We start from the raw sequence: 22,144 nt of genomic DNA on the forward strand, positions 1-22,144 counted from the left end.
TGTAAAACAGTGCCACCCAATCCCACCTCCCTCAGGCGGTCCAGAAGGATACCATGGTCAAAGGTATTGAAAGCCACAGAGAGATCCAAGGGGATCAGCAGAGTCACACTTCCTCTGTCCATAGCCAATTGGAGATCATTCATCAGGCCGACCAAGGCAGTCTCAACCCCATAGCCTACACGAAAGCCAGTTTGAAATGGGTCTAGATAATCTGCATCATCCATAACTGGAGCTGAGAGGCCACCACCTGCTCATTCACCTTGCCCAACCACCTTGCCTTCTCTGAGGGAGGGCAGGATGCCTCCTTGCCTTAAGGAGGCAATTATTAGACCACATCTGAAGAAGTCTGTCAGATTCCTCAGAGTTGAGCAACTATAGGCCTGTCTTTCCTTCCGTGGTTGGGCAAGGTAATTGAGAGGGTGATGGCTTCCCTACTCCATGCAGCCTTGGATGAAACTGATTATCTAGACCCGTTTCAGACTGACTTTCGGGTGGGCTATGGGGTGGATACTGCCTTGGTCGGCCTGATGGATGATCTCCAATTGGGAATTGACAGAGGGAGTGTGACTCTGTTGGTCCTTTTTGACCTCTCGGCGGCTTTCGATACTATCGACCATAGTATCCTTCTGGAGCATCTGTGGGGGTTGGGGATGGGGTGCACTGCTTTGTAGTGGTTCCATTCTTACCTCTCAGGCAGATTCCAGATGGTGTACCTCGGGAACTGTTGTTCTTCAAAAGCTGGACTTCAGTATGGTGTCCCTCAGGGCTCCATATTGTCTCTGGTGTTAAACATCTACATGAAACCACTGGGAGAGATCGTCAGGAGATTTGGTGCAGGGTGTTATCAGTATGCTGATGACACCCAAATCTTTTTCTCCATGTCAGCATCATCAGGAGAAGGCATAACCTCCCTAAATGCCTACCTGGAGGCAGTGATGGGCTGGATGAGAGGTAACAAGCTGAAGCTGAGTCCAGATAAGACGGAGGTACTTATTGTGTGGGATCAGGAGATGATTTTGATCTGCCAGTTCTGAATGAAGTCACACTTCCCCAGAAGGAACAGGTACGGAGTCTGGGGGTGGTTCTGCGTACAAACCTCTCCCTGGTGTCCCAGGTTGAGGCAGTGGCCAGAAGTGCCTTTTATCAGCTTCGGCTGATATGCCAGCTGCGTCAATTTCTTGAGTTAAATGACCTCAGAACAGTAGCACATTTGCTAGTCACCTCCAGACGTGACTACTGCAATGCACTCTATGTGGGGCTGCCTTTGTATGTAGTCCGGAAACTGCAGTTGGTACATAATGCTGCAGCCAGGTTGGTCTCTGGGTCATCTCGGGAGAGACCATATCACTCCTCTCTTAAAAGATCTACACTGGCTGTCGATAGGTTTCCAGGCAAAATACAAGGTCTTGATTATAACCTATAAAGCCCTAAACAGCTTGGGCCCTGGGTATTTAAGATAACTTCTTCTGCGCTATGAACCACACTGTCCATTGAGATCACCTGGACAGGTTCATCTGCAGTTGCCACTGGCTCGTCTGGTGGCTACTCAGGGATAGGTCTTCTCCATTGCTGCCCCAAGGCTTTTGAACACACTTCCTGCTGAAATAAGAGCCGCCTCATCTCTTACAGCTTCTAAAAAGGCAGTCAGGACCTATTTGTTCACTCAGGCTTTTAGTTAGGTATTGCTTTAATTGTGTTTTTAATAGTTTTAGCACTTTAAATTTTAATTGTTGTAATGTTTTAATGTTTAAATTTTTATTGTTTTGTTGTAAACCACCCAGAGACTTGCGTTTTGGGCAGTATACAAATGTGTTAGTTAAACAAACAAACAAACCAACAAACCATGGAAGATTAGAAACAGGTCTGTAATTAGCTAAATCTGAGGGATCCAGTGCAGCATTCTTCAAAAGTGGTCTAATAATAGTCTCCTTAAGACAAGGAGGCATCCTGCCCTCCCTCAGAGAAGCATTTATAATATTTACCAGACCCTCTCTGATAATATAATTATCAGATGAGATAAGCCAAGTTGGGCAAGGGCCAAAAGAACAGGTTGTAGGGCATACAGTCCGAAGCAGTTTGTCCACTTCCTCAGGAGCCACAAACTGATAATGATCCAATCTAATCTCATAAGAGGAGTTGTTGGACACCTCCACAGCAGACTCTGCAGTAACTGTGGAATCCAACTTGGCCTGAATATGAGAAATCTTATCTGCACAAAAGTCGTTAAAAACGTCACAGCGAGTAACCGATGGATCTGGATAGTGATCCAGTGACAGCCACAAAAGTGGGTTCTGCCCCTGCGCAAACCAACTTTGGGATAGATTCATTAGCTCCTTGATACGCCCTTCCCCACTGAATGCACATGCTCCATACCCAGTATTTTTGGCGGTTGGGCGCTATTTCCCTGCCAGTGTGATTGCTTCGGTGTTTTTGGTTCCTCAGAAAGTTAGTTTGGATGGTTCCCTCGTTACGGCTTGACCTAGGATTGGACTTACGACTACTCTTCTAATTGTAAAGTATTTTTGACTAAAATTTGTGGACTATTGTCATGGAATGGTTTAAGGAATATTCTTTAGTGTTTTTGGACTGCTTTTGTTAGCATCGGTAGATTATTTTGTAAGGGACTTCGAAAGATTGACTCAATATTCTTTGTTTAATGGACAAATTGTTGTAACTTATTGACGCTCATGAGTGGGAACTCCCCCAGAGGGGGAAAACCCACCTTTAAAAGGTCTGCTGACTGCAACAGCAAATTCCCATCGAGGAACAGACACGATATCTGTTTATCCTGTATGGAAGAGGGGCATAACACAGTTCGATCTGCTCTTCGTTTTCTAAGCAGACTTTAAAGAACCGCACAACAATTAAAAAGTGGCTCTCTGGAAGACACTTTAGCCCCCCCAAAATCAACCCAGTTTCTGTTGACGTCCAGTTCAGTATCAAGATCGAAGCTGGGAACTGCTCTGCCAATGCATTCTCAATCTCCAGCACCAAAGCCATCGTGTCGACCTTGGTGTTCAAGAAGCCGGAGTAGAGGTCTAGACACAAGACCTCTTACCGGGAGAAGGAGAAGCATAGAGCGGAGGAAGGGGCTACGGATTCTCCACCCACTAAAAAACACAAGGACAAGTCAGTGAAGCCCCATTGTCATTCCAGATCGAGTGAAACGATACCCTCCCCTACAGGGCTCCAGCGCTACTCTCCTCCTTTGACATCGACGCTTCGAGATTAGGCGACCTCACTCTCTCTGACATGGACTCATAGTTGTTCTTCGCCTGAGGCTCCATTGGATCTTTGACATTGAGCTGTGCCCTTGTCTCCCACTCCCATGCTTCGGGAATCGCCTTCGACACCGAGATCACTTTGGACCCAAAGTCGACTTAGAATATATTGGCCCTACTACTAGCGCACCCCAACCTTGTCCCAGTAGCAGACCCTGCATGATACGTCCAGACTTTATGACGTCCATGCAGGGTCTGCTACTGGGACGTGGTTAGGGTGCGGCTACAGCAGTCCCGTCTCCTGTTTACTTGGAGGACTATTTAGCGTATAGGGCCTGGAAAGTGAGGTGACAGGAGACTCTGCAGGTAGTACAAATGGCAACGAAAGTCTCCCCACCTCTGGTTCCCATACAAGATATGGTGGTACAAACTATTGTGCAATGAGCTGTGCCTCCTCAGCGTACTATCCCACACTTTGGACTTCAGGATGCAGCTGTTCAGGCTTACGTACCTACGCTGATTGCTCCTTCTGCTGTAACTAAATCTGTGTGTACTCAATCAGTCAACCAATATCCATGGCTACACAAACACGTTCTTCTATTACACTGGACAAGGCTATACCATTTTCAGAGTCTGGGACTTTGTCTGGTACGTTGACAAATGTGGACAAGCATCACCGTACTGTGAAGGCAAGAACTTCAAGTGCAGCACGCACTCCTATTAAAGTGGTCAGCCCTTCAACTGGAGTAAGGTCTTCGGAACTGGTCTCCTCTGATGACTATGAATCTGTCTCTTCGGAATCCGAATCTACTGGAAAGGCTTCAGAACCTGACTAAATATACTAGCTACTCCCTCCATATCTCCAAACAAGGAGATGCACTCCTACCATCAACAAGTAGTGGAGATGGCTACGGTGTTGGGTTTGGATCTGAAACAAAAAACTACAGACTTAGATGACCCAGTTTATAATTTTATGAAAAAGACTATGACTATTCAACCTGTGTACCTCTCCATGCTTCTGGTAATAACTAAGGCCACGAAGTCAATATGGGACATGCTGGTGACATTGATGCCTACTGCGAAGTGCCTGGAAACACTCTATAGGGTACAAGAGGAATAAAATGAATATCTGTTAAAGCACCCGATACCAAACTCCATCATTATCAACTGTGCCTCTTCTTCAAAAGGGGGCAGGAGGCATACTGCTCCAGCCGATAATGAGGGTCGCAAATTGGACCTTTTGGGACACAAGACATATGCTACAGCATGTCTATCGACAAAAGTAGCCAATTATATGGCATGTTTGTCCAAATATACTCACACGTTTTGGGACAGCCTTTTTGAGGAACGTATGAATTTGTCTTCGGCAGAATTCCTGAAGAAATTTGAAGAGATGTTTGCAAAGACAACTACGGCAATGAGGCAACAATTAAGTAAAGCCAAACATCTCACAGAATCAGAATCATGCTTACATCAGCCATAACACTCTGCCAATATACTTGGTTATGCTCCACCAGCCTTCAGCAAGACATGCACAACAGAATGGAGGCGTTACCTTTTGATGACAAAGGTCTGTTCTGTGATGACATAGACTCCATAATTGAGAAGTGGGAAAAATCGAAATATACTGCAAAGACTTTTACTACCATGACCTAGTGGTACTCTAATATTGGATAACAGCCTTATGGACGCCGTCAAGGCAGTTTTTGTCAAACACCAGAAGGACTATCACCGACCCTTCCAACGCTATAACAAAAAGCCTTTCAACATCAGGGCTAAAGGCAATCAAGCGACACAAAATAAGACAGCACAAACAACAAAACAGCACCTTTGATTGGTGTGCCAGCCCATTTGTACATTCAAGAGAGTTTCTACTGACACTTCCACCTGTCAGGGCCAGGACCACCATCTCCCTGGCCACAGCCAGCAATACCATCAAACTGGTGAGTCATGCTCAAGCATGGAGCCACATAACATCAGACTAGTGGGTTTTGAGGATTGTATAAAGTGGATATGTGATAGAATTCAATACCCTACTGGTTTACATGGGGGTGAAGTACACTCCTGCCTCAGAAACACTGATGGAAGAAATTCTCACATTGCTTGAAAAGGGAGCAATATCTCTGGTACAATGGGTATGCAGACACAATGGATTCTACTCCTGCTACTTTCACATCCCAAAGCGGGATGGAGGGATCAGACCCATAATGGATCTAAGGTGGCTTAACATGTATGTTGATGTGAAAATCTACTGGAGAACTACAGGAAGTTCCTTCGATTCATAGTGGGGCAGAGGATTCATCAGTACAACATACTGCCTTTCAGACACTCTGTGGTGCCAAGAGTGTTCATGAAGCGTATGGCAGTGGTGGTTGCATACCTTTGCGCAAAGGGCTTAGCCCTCTTCCTGTATTTGGATGACTGGCTGATGACCGCAAAGTCAAAAGGACAATTACTTTCTCAGATCAGCTGTGTCATGGATCTCCTGGAGGACCTAGGAATCCAAATCCTCCAGAAGGAGAAGTCGCACTCGACACCAATGAGGCGGCTGCAGTACATAGGGGCTGTGCTAGACATGGACCATCAAAAGGCATTCTTGCCAGAAGAACATTTTGACTGCCTGGTTCAGTTGGTGTGCACGTTCCAAGCGAATCCACTTCAACGAGCACAGACTGTTGAAGTGCTCTTGGGCCTCATGGCTTCATGTACTTCAGTTGTACAATATGCCAGACTGCGAATGTGCAAACTACAACTCTGTTATCTGTCCGCATTCAGACCGAATGGGACAGCCAGAACATGAGGCTGACTGTTCCAGAAACTGTGCTCCAGTCCCTAACCTGGTGGACTTGGGGAGGGCATCTTTTACAAGGGATGCCATTCAAGATACCACTGCCCACTCTGATGGTCATGACAGATGCCTCCCTCCTGGGCTGGGGGGCACACATGTTGGGACTCAAGGTGCAAGGTCTATGGACTGCACAGCAGCAAAAATATCATATCAGCTGGAACTGCTTGCAGTCTGTCTGGCCTTGAAATGGTTCCAAAATCAGCTGCTCGGGAGAGTGATTCAAATCCAAATAGACAAAATGACTTCAATGGCTTACATAAACAAGCAAGGTGGGATGGTATCCCAGTCCTAATGTCACTTGAGCCAGCAGATATGGAACTGGTGTATCGTCCGCGGGATCCACATGATGGTGATACATATCAAAGGCAAGGACAACACTCTGGCAGACGTGCTAAGCAGGTCACAAATCCTGATACAGCAGCATGAATGGGAATTGAACCCCCGCTACCTAGACACGATATTCGCGATATGGGGCACCCCATCGGTGGATTTGTTCACAACACAAGAAAACAGAAAGTGTGTGAGTAGAGCAGCAGTGGGAAAAGGCACCAAGGGCAATGCTTTCCAATATCAATGTACAGAGTGTTTATTTTACTTATACCCACCTTATCCACTACTCATAGGAACATAAGAAGCTGCCATATACTGAGTCAGACCATAGGTCCATCTAGCTCAGTATTGTTTACACAGACTGGCAGTGGCTTCTCCAAGGTTGCAGGCAGGAATTTCTCTCAGCCCTATCTTGGAGAAGCCAGGGAGGGAACTTGGAAGCTTCTGCTCTTCCCAGAGCAGCTCCATCCCCTAAGGGGAATATCTTACAGTACTCAACAGAGTGGTAGAAAAGGTGCTACAGAATGGGACCAGGTGCATTATGATTATGCCATGGTGGCCAAGGCAACCTTGATTTCTGCGGCTACTCAGACTGTCTAGAGAGAATCACAGGCGCCTCCTGATGCAGCCCAATCTACTCTGTCAGGAGGAGGGCAAACTAAAGGTAAAGTTGTGCCCTCTAGTGACTCTTGGTGACCACAGAGCGTTTTCTTTGGTGGAATACAGAGCGGTTTACCATTGCCTCCTCCCACGCAGTGTGAGATGATGCCTTTCAGCACCTTCCTATATTGCTGTTGCCCGATATAGGCTGTTCCACCCAAATTTAAACACACTAAACCTCACAGCTTGGAGGATAAGTTACTAAACAAAATCCTCCTGAACTACAAGAAAACCTCTGCTAGAAGGACCTATTTGGCTAAATGGAGGAGGTTTTGTGCGTTTGCTGGGTCTGAACCTTTTCATCCACATAAGGCCTCTATTCATGAGGTGCTTCTTTATCTTACTAGCCTGAAACAAGCTGGGGTAGCAGATGCATCTTTCAAGGTCCTCTTAGCTGTGATCTCATCGCATCACTCTGGTTGGAATAGGAAGATGGTGTTCTCTCATCCGACCTGTAAGAAATTTCTAAAAGGCATAAACAACTTGTTTCCTCTGGTGCGGAGATCTTTTGATAAATTGGTCCTTTCTACCTTGCCTGAAAAGCCCTTTGAGCCTATGGCTACAGTCTCTTTGAAACTAGTAGTTCTAAAGACAGTATTCTTCATAGCAATAACTATAGCAAAATGAGTCAGTGAGCTTAATGTGCTACGTATTGATGAGACTTATACTAAGTTCTACCAGGATAGACTGGTTATGAGTTTTGACCTGGATTTTCAACCCCAAAAAGTATCTGATTTTCACGTGAACAAGGATGTTGTACTCCCAAGTTTCTTCTGGGCTCCAACAATGCTGCTGGAAAAGTCTGGATGTCAGACGCGCTCTGCTGTTGTACTTGAAAAGGACAGCCAGGCTCAGAAAGATGAAAATACTTTTTTTGTGTTATAAAAGCAAGACTAAAGGTTTATCACCTTCAAGCCAACGGCTAGCCCACTGGCTGGTCGAAGTTATCTTTCTCGCCTATACGCTGCAAAAAGGGGATCCTCCGTCATCTGTTAAAGCCCATTCAACGGGGGCCTATGCGACATCTGCGGCCCGTCTTTTGGGCATTACATTTAGAGACATTTGCATGGCTGCCACTTGGGCCTCAAATCAAACTTTTGTGAAACACTATGCACTGGACCTCGGTTCAGCTGCTACAGCTTCTTTTGGACAGGCAGTACTTAAACGGGTGCTTCAGTTGCTTTCTTCTCCTGCCTCCATTCAGGGGAGTGAACTTTTGTGCCTGGCACTGGATCACTATCCAAATAAACAGTTTACTTACCTGTAACAGATGATCTGGTAGTGATCCACTGACAGTCACAAAACCCACCCATCCATCCCTGCTTCAAGAAGCAAGCATTGAGAAGCTTATCTTATTTGGACTGGAATAATACAACATTGTCAGCCTACAGAAACTGAGGGAAATGGTGGCCAACCGCCAAAAATAATGGGTGCGAAGCACGCACACTTGGTGGAGAGGGGTGCATCAAGGAGCTAACCAATCTATCACACAGTTGGTCTGTGCAGATGCAGAATCCACTTTTGTGACTGTCAGTGGATCACTACCAGATCATCTGTTACAGGTAAGCAACCTGTTTTTCCAAGTTTAAATTCAAGGGGGAGGGGGTACATACTAGCCCCCTCACACCCCAGACAACTCAGCTGGATGTAAATTTGTGGAAGCAATATGGGCAAGAAAGAACTGCTTCATTGCCACGTGCACTGCCAGAGCATAGCTCTTCAGATGTGCTCTGTGTTGTCCCCGATCAGACTCATGCTGAGTCTTCCTCCACTTGTGCTCTAGTCGTCTACTTCACCACTTCATCTCCCGTAGTTCATCTGAATACCACAGGGCTGTCTTTAAAGCAAGTCGGAGAGGATCCTTAGGAGCAATTGTGTCTACTGCTCTAGTGAGTTCATTATTCCATCTTTGTACCAGAACATCGACAGAATCATTAGCAAAGCCAATCTTAAACCCTTCCAAGGCTTCTTGGAATCCTATTGGATCCAATAACCTCCTCCCGTGGACCAATCTAATAGGTCCTTCACCCCTGCAGAGGTGGGCTGTGTCTGTATGTTCTACCTTAACCAGATGGTGATCCGTCCATGACAATGGGGAGATGGCAGGAGTCCCCACCCCAGGAACACCACCCTGATCAGAGCAAAAGACCAAATCAAGCAGGCCCACAGTCATTATGGTCGCTATGAACTTTTTAGCTGCTCCTTACAACCCAGTCCCAAAATGAACATTGAAGTCCCCCAACAACAACAACCTGGGCCACTCCAATGCCAACTCAGCAACCAGGTCCGTCAGCTCAATTAGGTACTCCACTGGTCAGCAGGGTGATCAGTACACCAGCAGAAGTCCCAGCCTCTCCCTGTTCCTTAGACTTAGGTACACACATTCAGTATAGGCAAAATCCCTGACAGGGATCTTGGTAAGGGAGATGGTATTCTTAGAAACCACAGTCACCCCACCTCCCCACCTACATCCTCTCACCTGCTCCACCATGGAGTAACCTTCTGGGAGAAGCTGGGACCAAAACTGGACCACTAGCCTTTCTGGACCAGGTCTCTGTGATACATACCAGGTCAGCTCCTTCATCCATAATCAAATTATGGACTACCTCAGATTTATTTTGAACTGACCTGGCATTACAGAGTAATAAGGTGAGGTTCTGTGGGTGGGTGGCATTGCTCTCCAGAATCAAAGAGGTGGTAAGCCTGCTGGAAGGGGAAACAGCAATTAAACTTCTGAATCCCCTTCCCCTATAATGGCCTGCTGGCCTACCAATGCCATATCTTTGTCGATTCCCCACCACCACTGGTATAGTTGCCCCAGGGTCATCTCCCACCTCCCCGTCTCTGTTCAGCCCAAAACACATATCTGTAGCAGGCCTAACTAAGTACTAGGCAACAATAAAGTGAGCAGGAGTCTTTTTTCCAGCCAATCCAAAAGCAGTAAGTCGGCCCTAGCCCTCAGTCCCACCCTTTAAGTCCCACCAAAAGCCATCCCCCTTCGGCAGCCACCTGCAGGCGACCTGTGCCAGTAGCTGCACCACTGGTTGCTTCCCACCCGAATAAGGGCCAGGAGATCAGAAGCCCAACGGGTTCGGCTCTCACCCCCACCAGTCAAGTAGCTTGGCCCAGGTGCAGGATATCAAAACACAATTAGAGTGAGCTCAGCCCCACATAACAAACAGGGTAAGTTCTAGACAATTGCTGCACTGTTGCTTGAGCAGGGGAAGGTGTGATTTTCACCAATCTCCCTTTCCCTCTGAAGCCCACTGTGTGTCGCCAAAATATGTCGCTGAAGGTCATGCAACCCTCAGGGAAATATTTTGGTGATACACAGTGTGCTTCATTTGAGTGACTATGTGACTATGCTACACATGCATAGTTCTGATTTCAGTGTCAACCAGTGAATTTTTAGAAATAATTTTTTTTTCACTGACAAGCAAAGTGGGGGAAATCTCTGGAAATTTTTCATTCCCACAGAAAATTTTCTACCTCACAACTCTGGCACCACGGCATGTTTAAAAAAAATTCACAATGATTATTATTTCTTTCCCTAGACACGACATCAGCGTGGAGATACACATCCATTAACTCTAGAAGAAATATTGGATGAAACACAACACCTAGATATTGGACTGAAACAGAAACAATGGTTGATGAGCGAGGTAGCATAAACAGCTTTTTAGTTCAAATAAAGTTTTATTAAGTATTAAGTGATCATTTGGTCATAAAAACCTACTATCAGCTTTCATACATAGAACTTTAATGCTGTACCAGTTGAAACAAACTTGTCAAGTGATAAGCTAATGGTTGCCTCAACTGATTGTATTTTAAGCTTTATGTAACTTTTGATATGCATGTTGATTTCCCTTCCCCATTACATTCTGAAAATAGGTTTTATGGGAGTAAATCACATGAAGAAAATATGGAAAACCCTAATACATTGGCTATATTCATGTTGTTTGTGCTAACTATGGAATGAATCTTATATTAATAAAAGCTCAGAAGATCAGAATTTATTTAAATGTCTACATTTTGTGGATTATAATAATAATAAAACAAGGTTATGGCAGTGGTTGAAATCCAGACTAACCTTATGCATATCAAATTACATTTTGTGCATGCAAATGGAGGAATGGTGACTTTTGCCATTCCCTCTGCAGCCCCCCCGTGCCTCTCAGAAATATGTCCCTGAAGCTCCTGCAGTCCACTAGGCCAAATGTTTGGGGAGATACAGGGGGCTGCAGAGGGATGGGGCAGATTTGGTAAAATTGCCCGTCCCTCATTGTATGTGCAAAATGTTGGTCTGGATGGCAACAAATACTTTTCTAAACTTTGGATAGCTGCAGCACACCTCCCCCCGCCCAGCCCCGAATTAAAATTGGAGGTGTACTTCACTCTTTATCTATAGCCTCTTGACATTTAAATGTGAAGGAAGCAACCATTTTAGATTATTAAATAACAATGAATTAATTTTGCAAAATCTGCCTATAAAAACACACTTTTAAAAGAGTGTCAGTGTGAAGGATGAGCTTGAAGTTGCATATATAAGAGGTGAAAGAGGTCTTTGTCAAATACAATATTGTCCATAGAACGCTCATGTTTGGTATTTTTATATAGTCTGCGGTGGATTGAAGTATTGTAAGGAGCAGAACCAGTACTAACACTTTTTGTTTCTTCATTTTGTTTTGTTTTTACTAAGAGTACATTTTGGTATGTTACAGACTGATCTGATCCTTTCCCCCTCAGTGCATTTTCCATAACTGGTGATGAGAAGTGCAGATGCAGCAGAATACCCTCAAAGGAACTCACCTTCTGTGTTCCTGCATGACTGGAAAAAGACAAGCCCAGAACAATAATTAATGCAGAAACACAACAGGCAACCTTCTCTGGAGACAGGTAATTCTACTATATCTCTGCACCAGGAGTGTTTGCCTGCTCCAGTTATACTTGATGCAGAGATATGGCATAGTTACCACACTCCAGGAGGAACTGCTTGGAAGTGAATTACGCAGGTTCCTACTTTGAGCCTTTTATCTTCTTGCGGCAGTTTGACAGGTGATATTTTATGGTACAGTAGTATGTCCTGGCACTCAGTTCAGCAATTACTGGTTTAGCAAAATGTATACATGGCAAATACATATCTTCTTCTATAAGCTGAGAACTTTTGTTTGTATTACAGGCCCTTGTCAACAATCCTAAAATAGAAGTTATAGATGGAAAATATGCATTCAAACCTAAATACAATTTGAAAGATAAAAAGGCCCTGCTCAGGCTTTTGGATAAACATGATCAGCGAGGGTTGGGAGGAATTCTTCTGGAAGATATTGAGGAAGGATTACCTAATGCACAGAAAGCCATAAAGGTAAACACTCATAGTTTCATATTATAGGAATTTGTAATCATTATTGCTTCCACGAAAGCAAGCTTGTTAATTGTTTATAAGGCACTTTGATGTCCACATTATTTTTCAGTAATCAGCTACAATCCAAAGAGACTAATACACACCATCTGTACATATATCCAATTTCTTCTAAGAGGTAAATGCTCTGAAGCTGCCTGCACAGTACCCCTCAAACTGTTCTTTCAATTCCCTTGAGTTCAAAAAGCAGTTTGGACTTTGGATGCAAGACCCATTTGAAGGGGGAAATGGAATAGAGTCGTGTGCACTCATGCCTTTTTCCTTTTAAGAAGCTTGGGTACAAAATCACCTCCTGCCTTTTCGAACTTTAAAGAACCATCTGGTGGCTTTGTGCTGGCAGCTTCTGAGATCTCGTGCTCTGAAAAAACAAAAAAACAAAAACAAAAAAACCCAGCTGTGTGTACACCTCTCTGAATTGTAGCTTTCATCTTATTCAAGATTATAGCAACTCTTGTTGCTTTAATGTGCCCCTTTTATAGATCCGGACTGATGCTGAGAAATAGCAGCTTCCTTGGGGTTACTATAATCACATCACAGTTGTGCTTGTGGTGAGAAGGGATTCTAAGTCTGGCTTTCCATGTCTAAGAATATGTTGGTACTTTTAATGGCAAAGCCACTGGATTAGCACACACTATTTTATTCACAAAATTCCATTAAGAAGTTGCACTGGAGATAAAAATAGAATTTTGATATTATTTATTTAATTTATTCGGTTGAGACCATGCTCCATCCTAAAGGCCCTGAGTAATTTGCATAGTATTTAAAATTTTACAATAAAAATTTTTTAAATGGGGGACCTCCCGCCCTGCCAAGAAATTGATTTCAAACAAACACCTGTTAACAACTCCACAAGTGTTCTTGCTCTGTGGCAATATTTGGACAGCCACTTATGAATATCTATACCTGTATGTGATTCAGCCGTGAAAGGTGCCAGTTTGTCCTTTTTTTTCCTCTGGAGCCACATGGCAACAAATTAGACACCTTAAAACTTACATTTCAAATGCAGAACCACTCTCCCTTCCCTTACTTGCAAGGGAGATGATAATTTGGAAATATGGATAAATAATGCATAATCTTTCAAAAACATGTATTAGAGTTCAAGATATTTTGCCTAGTCCCAAAATACTTTTGAACTATCTACATATTATGTTAATTATGTAACAGCACATGGAACTTAATGATAGGCCTCCATCTCATTTTGATACCAAAGAGGTTCTAGTGCTGGACATACTTCATGCTCTCACAAAACATTACCCTTTAGACAACTTAAGTAATCTCATATTTGTGTGTTTCCATTTGAGGCTTTAGGGGACCAGATCATCTTCATTACACGTCCGGATAAGAAGAAAATTCTTTTCTACAATGATAAGAGCTGTCAGTTTACAATGGATGAAGGTTGGTTTTTTTCGTTATCATTCTAAGAGCTCTCCAGAGAGCTTGCCTCGCCCTCCACTGTCTCTTACCTCCCTTCCACAGCCCCGTCAATTACTAGCCCCTTGTTTACAATCTGGCTCTGCAGCAGGGATGATTCCCTAACGCGTGTCACAAGTGGGGTTGAAGATAGGTCAAAGGGCTCACAAATTAATAAGAAAAGCACAAAGGAGACACCAGCAACACTGGGAGGGATACATACTGGGCTGGACAGTTGCTCTCCCCCTGTTAAATGTAAGAGAGCAACCACTTGAAAAGGTGCCTCCTTGCCCAGTTAGCAGGAGTAACTCATTCCCTGTCCCCTAGGGTATCACAATCTAAAAAGAAAAGTACACAGGAGAAACCAGCAACAACCACTTGGAGGAAAGCTGCTATGCTGGGCTGAACAGTGCTCCCTCTGCTAAACATGAGAGGGTCACTCACTGCTTCAAAGGCACCCCTATGATGCTGAAAGGCATCATCTCATACTGCATCGGAGGAGGCAATGGTAAACCTCTCCTATATGCTACCAAAAGAAAACCACGGGCTCTGTGGGCGCCAGGAGTCAAAATCGACTTGACGGCACACTTTATTTTATGCCAGTTAATAGGCGTGACTGCAGCAAATCATACTGCTGCTGAAGGGTTAAAAAATTGGCAACCTTAATTGCCTGTTCCTAGGCACAGTGACAGTTCTTCAGAGAGAGTGGCTTCCCATTTGGCCATCTAAAGAGTTCAACCAAGTGAGTTGCAATTCCTGGACAAGCCTGTGGGAATGAATGGATTGGAGGAGGAAGAGGAGGAGGGGGAAGTCCAGAGGGAAGGTGGATCCTTCCAGCCTTGAATGATTGAAGTTGCTTCATCAGAAAAAGTTAGGCTGGCGGAGACAGCATGTGGGGAAGCGGCTAAGTTCAAGAGGGGGCGGGAGCACTGATTCTGCAAAGAAAGCAAACACCATGACTGTTTTCTATGCTTTCCTCCCACGCCACTTCCAGCACCAGCTGCATTTGATCCGGGATGGAAAGACTTGGAGAGGCTGGAGACAGCCATGAAGCTGCCAAGCCTCTTTGAAGAGAGAGACTTTGCTTCTCACACTTCCCCAGCCAGCACGCATGGTGGCTGCTGGGAGCCGAGGCGGGCGCGTGGTGGCGCAAGGCTGCTGAGCAAGCGGAGAGACAGGCCGCTCGCTCGGCCACTGCTTGTGTGCTGTGTGTGTCGCCATTTCTCCCCCCAGCACACATGGCAGCTAGTTGCCGTGCCGCCGGCAGCCGAGGCAGGCCCTGCAGTGGTGGCCAGCAGTGGCGCCACTGTGAGCAGTGAGCATGCACGTGGCATGAAGCTGCCAAACAAGCAAGTGCTCGCTGCTCACAGTGGCGCCGCTGCCGCCACCATGGGGCCCGTCCAAGCATCGGGCCCAGGGCCATCGCACCAGTCGTCCCGCCCTAAGGATGGGCCTGTCCCTGAGTTTAAAAAGGTTCAGAAATGGTTGGAGCACCTACCTGATGAGACGCTAAAGCATTTGGGATTTCTTAATTAAAAAAAAAAAGACTGGATGCAAGGAGGAAATGATATGATTATTAAAATATGTATAGTGTAAAGAAGTGGCTAGAGAACTTCTTCATCTAATACTAGAACTAATACTCGAACCATTGTAGTTGATTATTTGTGGATTGAGCTCAGACAAGAAAAAAAGTACATCACACAATGCATAATATTTGAGATTTTCTGCCATGAGATATGGTGAGGGCTGCTAGCTTAATTAGCAATAGAGAATTAGTCAGACATGGAGAATAGGTCTGTGGATGTTCATCATGATGGCTATGGAACCTCCATTTAGAAAGAGTATGCCACTGAATGCCAGTTACTGGAGAGTGACAGCACGGAGCTGGGAAAAGGCTTCATGGCCTGCATCTGGCTGGCCACTGTGGGAAATAGGACTAGAATCAGAAGCACCTTCCAAGTTTGATGATTTTCTAGGAAAGGTCCCAGTTTGTCAACTAGGAATTCTTGCCATCTGTAGCTGAACCAGCATGCTTTCTGGAAGCCATAGGATAGTCTCCCTTAATAAACTCTGTCTCCAAATCAGAGCAAATTTGGGTTGTAACAAAATCCAAATAGTTCCAAACTTCATTTTGTAAGCCTTTTCTGATAAGTTTTTAGTTTTTAGATGATTAGAAGGTCATGGGCTTTTGTTCACCATATTACTAGGGATGTGTAGAATCTTTTGAGCTCAAAACTTTCCGAATCGAAACAGGCCATTTCGAGTGTTTCGAGCTCAAAACAGAACACCTTTCAAATGAAGAGCCTATTTCAAGCTCGGAATGACACAACTCCATTCTGAGTCAGAACGTTCTGAGTGTTCCAAACATCATTTTGGAGGCCTGTTTTTGCCTTGCTGACTGGTTTTGGCTCTTACTTAAGATTGGCTTGCGATCTCCTTGCTTCTTGGTTGATTTATTATTTGTATGATAACAAGCCAACCAAGAAGTAAGCAGATTACAAGCCATTTGGAAGCCAGTGCCAAAACCAGTCAGCAAGGGGAAAACAGGCCTCCAAAATGGTGCTTGGAACACTCAGAATGCTCCGAGCTTGTACCATTGGAACAACCAGCTTGAATGGTTGTTCCGACGGAATATTCCAGGGAATCCTGTTCCATGTACATCCCTAGAATTTACCTGAATCCAAGACTAGGGTCCCCCCACCAAGTTTTCTGACATTAGAAATCAGGAGGTAGTCTTAAATAAGTATTTCTGTGGATGAAAGGACACCAAGAAGCCTTTCCTAAATATATTAATGGTTGGTAGCTTCTCCAAAAAGCATTTTTTTCAGAAAGGTGTATAGGGTGAAAGTATAGCACTTTTGTTTAAAGTGAAAGAGGAAGTTTTATTGGAAGGTAAGGTCACCAAGAGTCAATGCTGACTCGGCCGCACACTTTACCTTTTAAGAGGATTCTTAGTTCATTCTGTAGATGGCAGTGTAATCTCACATTTGTAGTTTGCTTGCTCTGTTAATAATATTGTATATAAACTTTATTTTGATATCTAGATGGCAGGTTAATGAGTTCCACTTTATGAGTTGCCTTTTTTTAACCTGCTAAAAAGGCATACCTATATTATTTATTTACACAGTCAGACAGGTGTTATTGACTGGTTTTTTTCATCCAGACATCAAGTCCTTCTCAAAGACATGGGATAGCTGAATTTTATTGTCAATGTTGTTGCTGTTATAGATATCGTCGAAGAATATAAGCTGTTCCCAGTAAAGTTGCTTTTTGTAATTGGCTGATGGTGATTTCTGTGGCCCCTATGGTGTTGAGGTGCTCTTCAAGGTCTTTTGGAACTGCACCCAGGGCACCAATTACCACTGGGATTATTTTGGTCTTTTTCTGCCACAGCCTTTCAGTTTCAATTTGTAGATCTTTGTATTTTGTTGTGTCTTCTTCTATTTCTTTTTCTTCTATTCTGCTATCCCCTGGTATTACTATGTCTATTATTTTAACTTGTTTTTCTTTCTTCTCAACTACAGTTATATCTGGTGTATTGTGTGGCAGATGTTTGTCTGTTTGTAGTCGGAAGTCCCATAATATTTTTACATTTTCATTTTCTACCACTTTTTAAATTTTATGGTCCCACCAATTTTTGGCTACAGGTAGCTTGTATTTTTTTGCAGATGTTCCAGTGTATCATCCCTGCTACCTTGTCATGCTTTTGTTTGTAGTCACTCTGTGCAATCTTTTTACAATAGCTGATTAGGTGGTCCACGGTTTCATCTGCTTCTTTACAAAGGCGGCACTTGCTGTTTGTTGTGGATTTTTCAACTTTTGCTCTTATTGCATTTGTTCTTAGTGCCTGTTCTTGTGCAACCAGTATTAAACCCTCTGTTTCTTTCTTCAAGTTGCCATTCTTAAGCCATTGCCAGGTCTTGGTGATGTCTGATTTTCCACTTATATTGTGCAAATATTGACCATGCAGTGGCTTTTTCCCCCACCTTTCTGCTCGGTTCTTGACTTGTTCTTTCTTGTAGGCCTGCTTTGTTTCATTGGTGTTGAATAGTTTCTCGTTATTGACCATTTAAAGTGCATCTTCTTCGCTGTCCTTGATATATTCTTCAAGGCCTCTTTTCTCCTCCTCTACTGATGGACTTGCAGCATTCCTCTTCCACCTGAGCTGCGAGGGAGGTATAGCCTATCGACATCACTGCGGGGGTGCAGAGCATGACTGATAGTGGTTATTTTCCTGGTCTTCTGGAATCTCTAGCTCTGCCTGGGTCCAGTCTATTATTCCTGCAGTGTATCTGATAACAGGTATAGCCCAGGTGTTTATGGCTTGTATGGTGTTCCCGCCATTGAGTTTGGACTTTAGGATTTTTCTAACTCTCCTGATGTATTCACTTCCCATTTTTCTTTTAACTTCAGCATGTGCAATGTTATCAGCCTGGAGAATGCCCAAAGTTTTTGTAATGTTCTTTCTCTTCCAGGTTCTTGATCTTGCTTCCATTGGGCAGTTCTATTCCTTCTGTTTTTTTAATTTTTCCTCTGTTCATTATTAATGCAGCACACTTGTCTAGTCCAAACTCCATTGCTATATCGCTGCTGAATATACAGACAGTGTTTAGCAGTGATTCGATTTCTGACTGGGACTTTCCATACAACTTCAGATCGTCCATGTACAGCAGATGGTTGATTTGACTTGATGTTTTAGATGTTTGGTATCCGAGGCCTGTTTTGTTTAGTATTTGTGAAAGTGGGATCATGGCAATTACAAACAACAGAGGGGATAGTGAGTCCCCTTGGAAAATGCCTCTTCTAAAGCTAACCTGTCCAAGTGTCTCGCCATTGATTGTTAACTGTGTACTCCACATGCTCATTGCTTTTTAAATAAATATCTGAATGTTTTTGCTGACACCAGTTGTTTCTAAACATTTTAGTATCCATGTGTGAGGCAATGAATCGAAGGCTTTCTTGTAGTCAATCCATGCAACGCTTAGATTTGTTTTTCTTCTCTTGCAATTTTCTAAAATCATTTTGTCAATCAGCAGCTGGTCTTTTGTGCCTCTGGTGTTTGGGCAATTTCCTTTCTGTTCAACTATATTATGTTCACACCTATATTATTATTATTATTATTATTATTATTATTATTATTATTTTAATAAGATAAAACTAAATAGTCATTATTATTATTATTCTAAGAGCAAATGCTTCAGTAACCTACTCCTTTAGACCATTACAGAATATATAGATATTGATGGGTCTTGAGCATCCACAACTTTTGCACACTAGTATTCAAACAATATAATGCCACATGTGAATAATAACTATTTATAATTACTAAAATAATAACTGGGACCAGGTAAGCAGGACTAATGAGAACTTACTGAGGAAGTGGGACCTCTCCCAAGATCTCCAGATTTTCTTGCCTCCTTTTTGCTAAAACAAAGGAGGAAAGAAAAGACACAGCAGACCAGTAGTGAGAAAACAGTGTAAAACCCCAGCCAGAAGCTGGATGCCTTCTCTCTCCCTGCTCTTCATTTTGTTTGGCCTAGTTTTCAGGAAGGAACAGGGAGGTGACAAATGGGGAAACTATCGCTTGAGGGTTCCTTCTGCTGTTATCCCAGGAAAAATCCAACATCTTCAAAGTTCCCTTTGTCCATTGAATATCTTTCTATTGCTTGCCACTGGGGCCACAGTTGTTATATTCAAGTTTAGATGGGTGTGAAAAAAGACAGCCTGTGTCAAATGCCTTAATTTTCAAGCTAAATTTGTGAATGGTAATTTGAGAGTCATTTTCCCTTTTTTTGGTCATTTATTCTTCAATAGCTTTCCAAATGATTAAAGTGTCATTGGTATAGTTTTGGTGGAAGTGAGGCATTAGGGGGAAATTGCTGAGGAAATGGTGTTTAAATCAGCCATAAAATTGCTGGTGTGTTAAATAACTATGGATAGTTATGTAGGTTCCAATAGCAGTATCGTTGACCTGAAGATGTAGACTTTCTCAAAACTGAAACAGTTGTGACTAAGGACCACTTGGCATCCAGGTATGCTGTAGCATGTTCAGGGATGTGAAGTTTGGCTCACAAAAGCTTGTGCCATAATACATCTTAATCTTTGAGATGCCACAGGATCCTTTGTGTGTTTATCTCAACAGACTATATGCCTTTCCTCTAAAATTCTTCTTTAACAATAATACTTTGCATTTTTGTAGCAGTTCCGAGTGTTCAAAGTGCTTCATGCGTATAATCATCGTGTATGCTGTAAGATACGTAAGTATCTTCATATTGCAGCCAGGAGCTGAGGCTGAGAGCAAGTGGCTTGCTCAAGCCACCTAGTGAGTTTATGACAGAGGCAAGATTTGAACTGGGAACTCCTTTATAGTTGTAGAGTTACACCATATTTTCTCATTTCACTACCTCAAGTGAAATGTGAGTCACTTTTCTTTCTCATGTTTCAGCCATCTCTCAGACTTTGATTTTTTCCTTGGCTAAGAGGCCAACCCATTTAATCTCGCTGTATATGGCACATTCTCCATTTCTGTTCCAGTTTGAATTCATTTCTCTTGAAGAGGAATGACTAGAAGTGTACACAGGCATGACCCCTCTTATTAGCTTGTGCTAAACAGGGGTTCCCAACCTGTGGTACTCCAGATGTTGCTGAACTACAATTCCCATCATCCCCAGCAATAATAAATTTTAGCTGTGGTGATGGGAGTTGTAGTTCAGCAACATCTGGAGTACCACAGGTTGGGAACCCCTGCTTTAGATGATGCACACACCTCTTGCAGGCGGCACTGTTCGAAAAGAGGCTTTCCCTAGCTGTCATTTTTGTAAGTACTTGTATTAAAATGAACTAGCTGACCTGGCGCAGAGCATCTGTGCCCCTAGTTCTCCCTGTCTCTCCTCCCCCATCTTCATTTCTCCCCCCCACCGGCTTCAGCCCCATTTCTTTCTCTCCCCCGCAGCCCATTTTCCCTCGGCAGCCAGGCTGCTTTTCCTCAGTGGCTGGCCACTGCTTCTCTTCAGCCAGCCATCTGCCGCCCCGGCGGTGGCCGCTTCCCCTGCGCAGCTGCTTGCCATCCTGGCGGCAGCCACTTTTCCTGCACGGCTGGCCAGACTGGCGGCCGACACTTCTCCTCTGCGCCCGCTTCTCCCGTCCCCGTCACTAATCTGCAGCTCTCTCGCGAGAGCTGCCATACATGGGATTAGCGACCGGTACATTTAAGAGGTGAGCCACCTAATGGCACAGCAGAGAAATGCTTGTCTAAGAAGCAGAAGGTTGCCTGTTCAAATCCCTGCTGGTACTATATTGGGCAGCAGCGATATAGGAAGGTGCTGAAAGGCATCATCTCATGCTACGCAGGAGGAGGCAATGGTAAACACCTCCTGTATTCTACCAAAGACAACCACAGGGCTCTGTGGGCGCCAGGAGTCGAAATCGACTCGACTGCACACTTTACTTACTTACGTTTAAGAGAATTAAATAAATAGATAAATATAGAGATTTTTAAGTTTCAGGCAGATTAATTTGGAAGGGCCTTTCCAATCCATCAGAAGGTTCTTCACCAAGACAATTATTGGATTAATCTAACCCAGGGCTGCACAACTTGGGCCCTCCAGCTGTTGTGTCCAATAGCCACAGTGACCAATAGGGATGATGGGCATTGTAGTTCAACAGTGGGAGGGCTGAAGTTGTGCGGCCCTCATCTAACCAATTAAAGTGGCTATCTTAGGCACACATACCAGAGAGTAAGTTCCATGGAAGAAAGTGGCACTTACTTCTGAGTAAACATGCATAGGCTTGGGTTGTACAATACTGTACTGGATCAGTAGTGTACTGGAAGGGCGGGGCATAAATGTTTTAAATAAATAAAAAATCCTATGCCAATTGACAAGGGTGTAAGCCCTATTTGACTTGTTGGGCCTAAGCAAACATGGGCAGGATTGTACTCTAAATTGGGGGTTCCCAACCTTGGGTCCCATAATGTTGCTGGACTACAGTTCCCATCATCCACAGTGGCCAGGTCTAGGGAAACATGGGCAGGATTGTGCTCCACATTGGAGGTTTCCAACTTCTGGTCCCCAGATGTTGTTGGATTGCAATTCTCATCACAGCCACAATAGCGCATTGTTTCTTGGGATGATGGGAATTGTAGTCCAACAACATCTGGAGATGCAAGGTTGGTAACCCTTGTGCTAAAGTACCAGTATTTCCCTTTTCTTCAAAATAGTGTCTCCAGAAACAGATCCAATGATTGCACTGAGCATC

The 22,144-nt window shown here is 43.9% G+C and overlaps 2 protein-coding genes across 10 annotated transcripts in view; one reads left to right on the forward strand and one right to left on the reverse strand.

The window, feature by feature from the left end:
• The window catches only part of GTF2E2 (general transcription factor IIE subunit 2), a 54,230-nt gene that overhangs the window by 19,909 nt on the left and 12,177 nt on the right, over positions 1-22,144 (forward strand). For all 8 annotated transcript variants that reach the window (XM_053292050.1, XM_053292047.1, XM_053292044.1 and 5 more), the window contains 3 exons: positions 10,614-10,721; positions 12,239-12,421; positions 13,780-13,873. In XM_053292050.1, the coding sequence (XP_053148025.1) occupies positions 10,614-10,721; positions 12,239-12,421; positions 13,780-13,873 (385 nt within the window). The remainder of the gene's footprint in view (positions 1-10,613; positions 10,722-12,238; positions 12,422-13,779; positions 13,874-22,144) is intronic.
• The window catches only part of RBPMS (RNA binding protein, mRNA processing factor), a 207,368-nt gene that overhangs the window by 13,659 nt on the left and 171,565 nt on the right, over positions 1-22,144 (reverse strand). The gene's annotated exons all lie outside the window — the stretch shown is intronic.

Source organism: Hemicordylus capensis, chromosome 2 (genome assembly GCF_027244095.1).
Source record: "Hemicordylus capensis ecotype Gifberg chromosome 2, rHemCap1.1.pri, whole genome shotgun sequence".
Lineage (NCBI taxonomy): Eukaryota > Metazoa > Chordata > Lepidosauria > Squamata > Cordylidae > Hemicordylus > Hemicordylus capensis.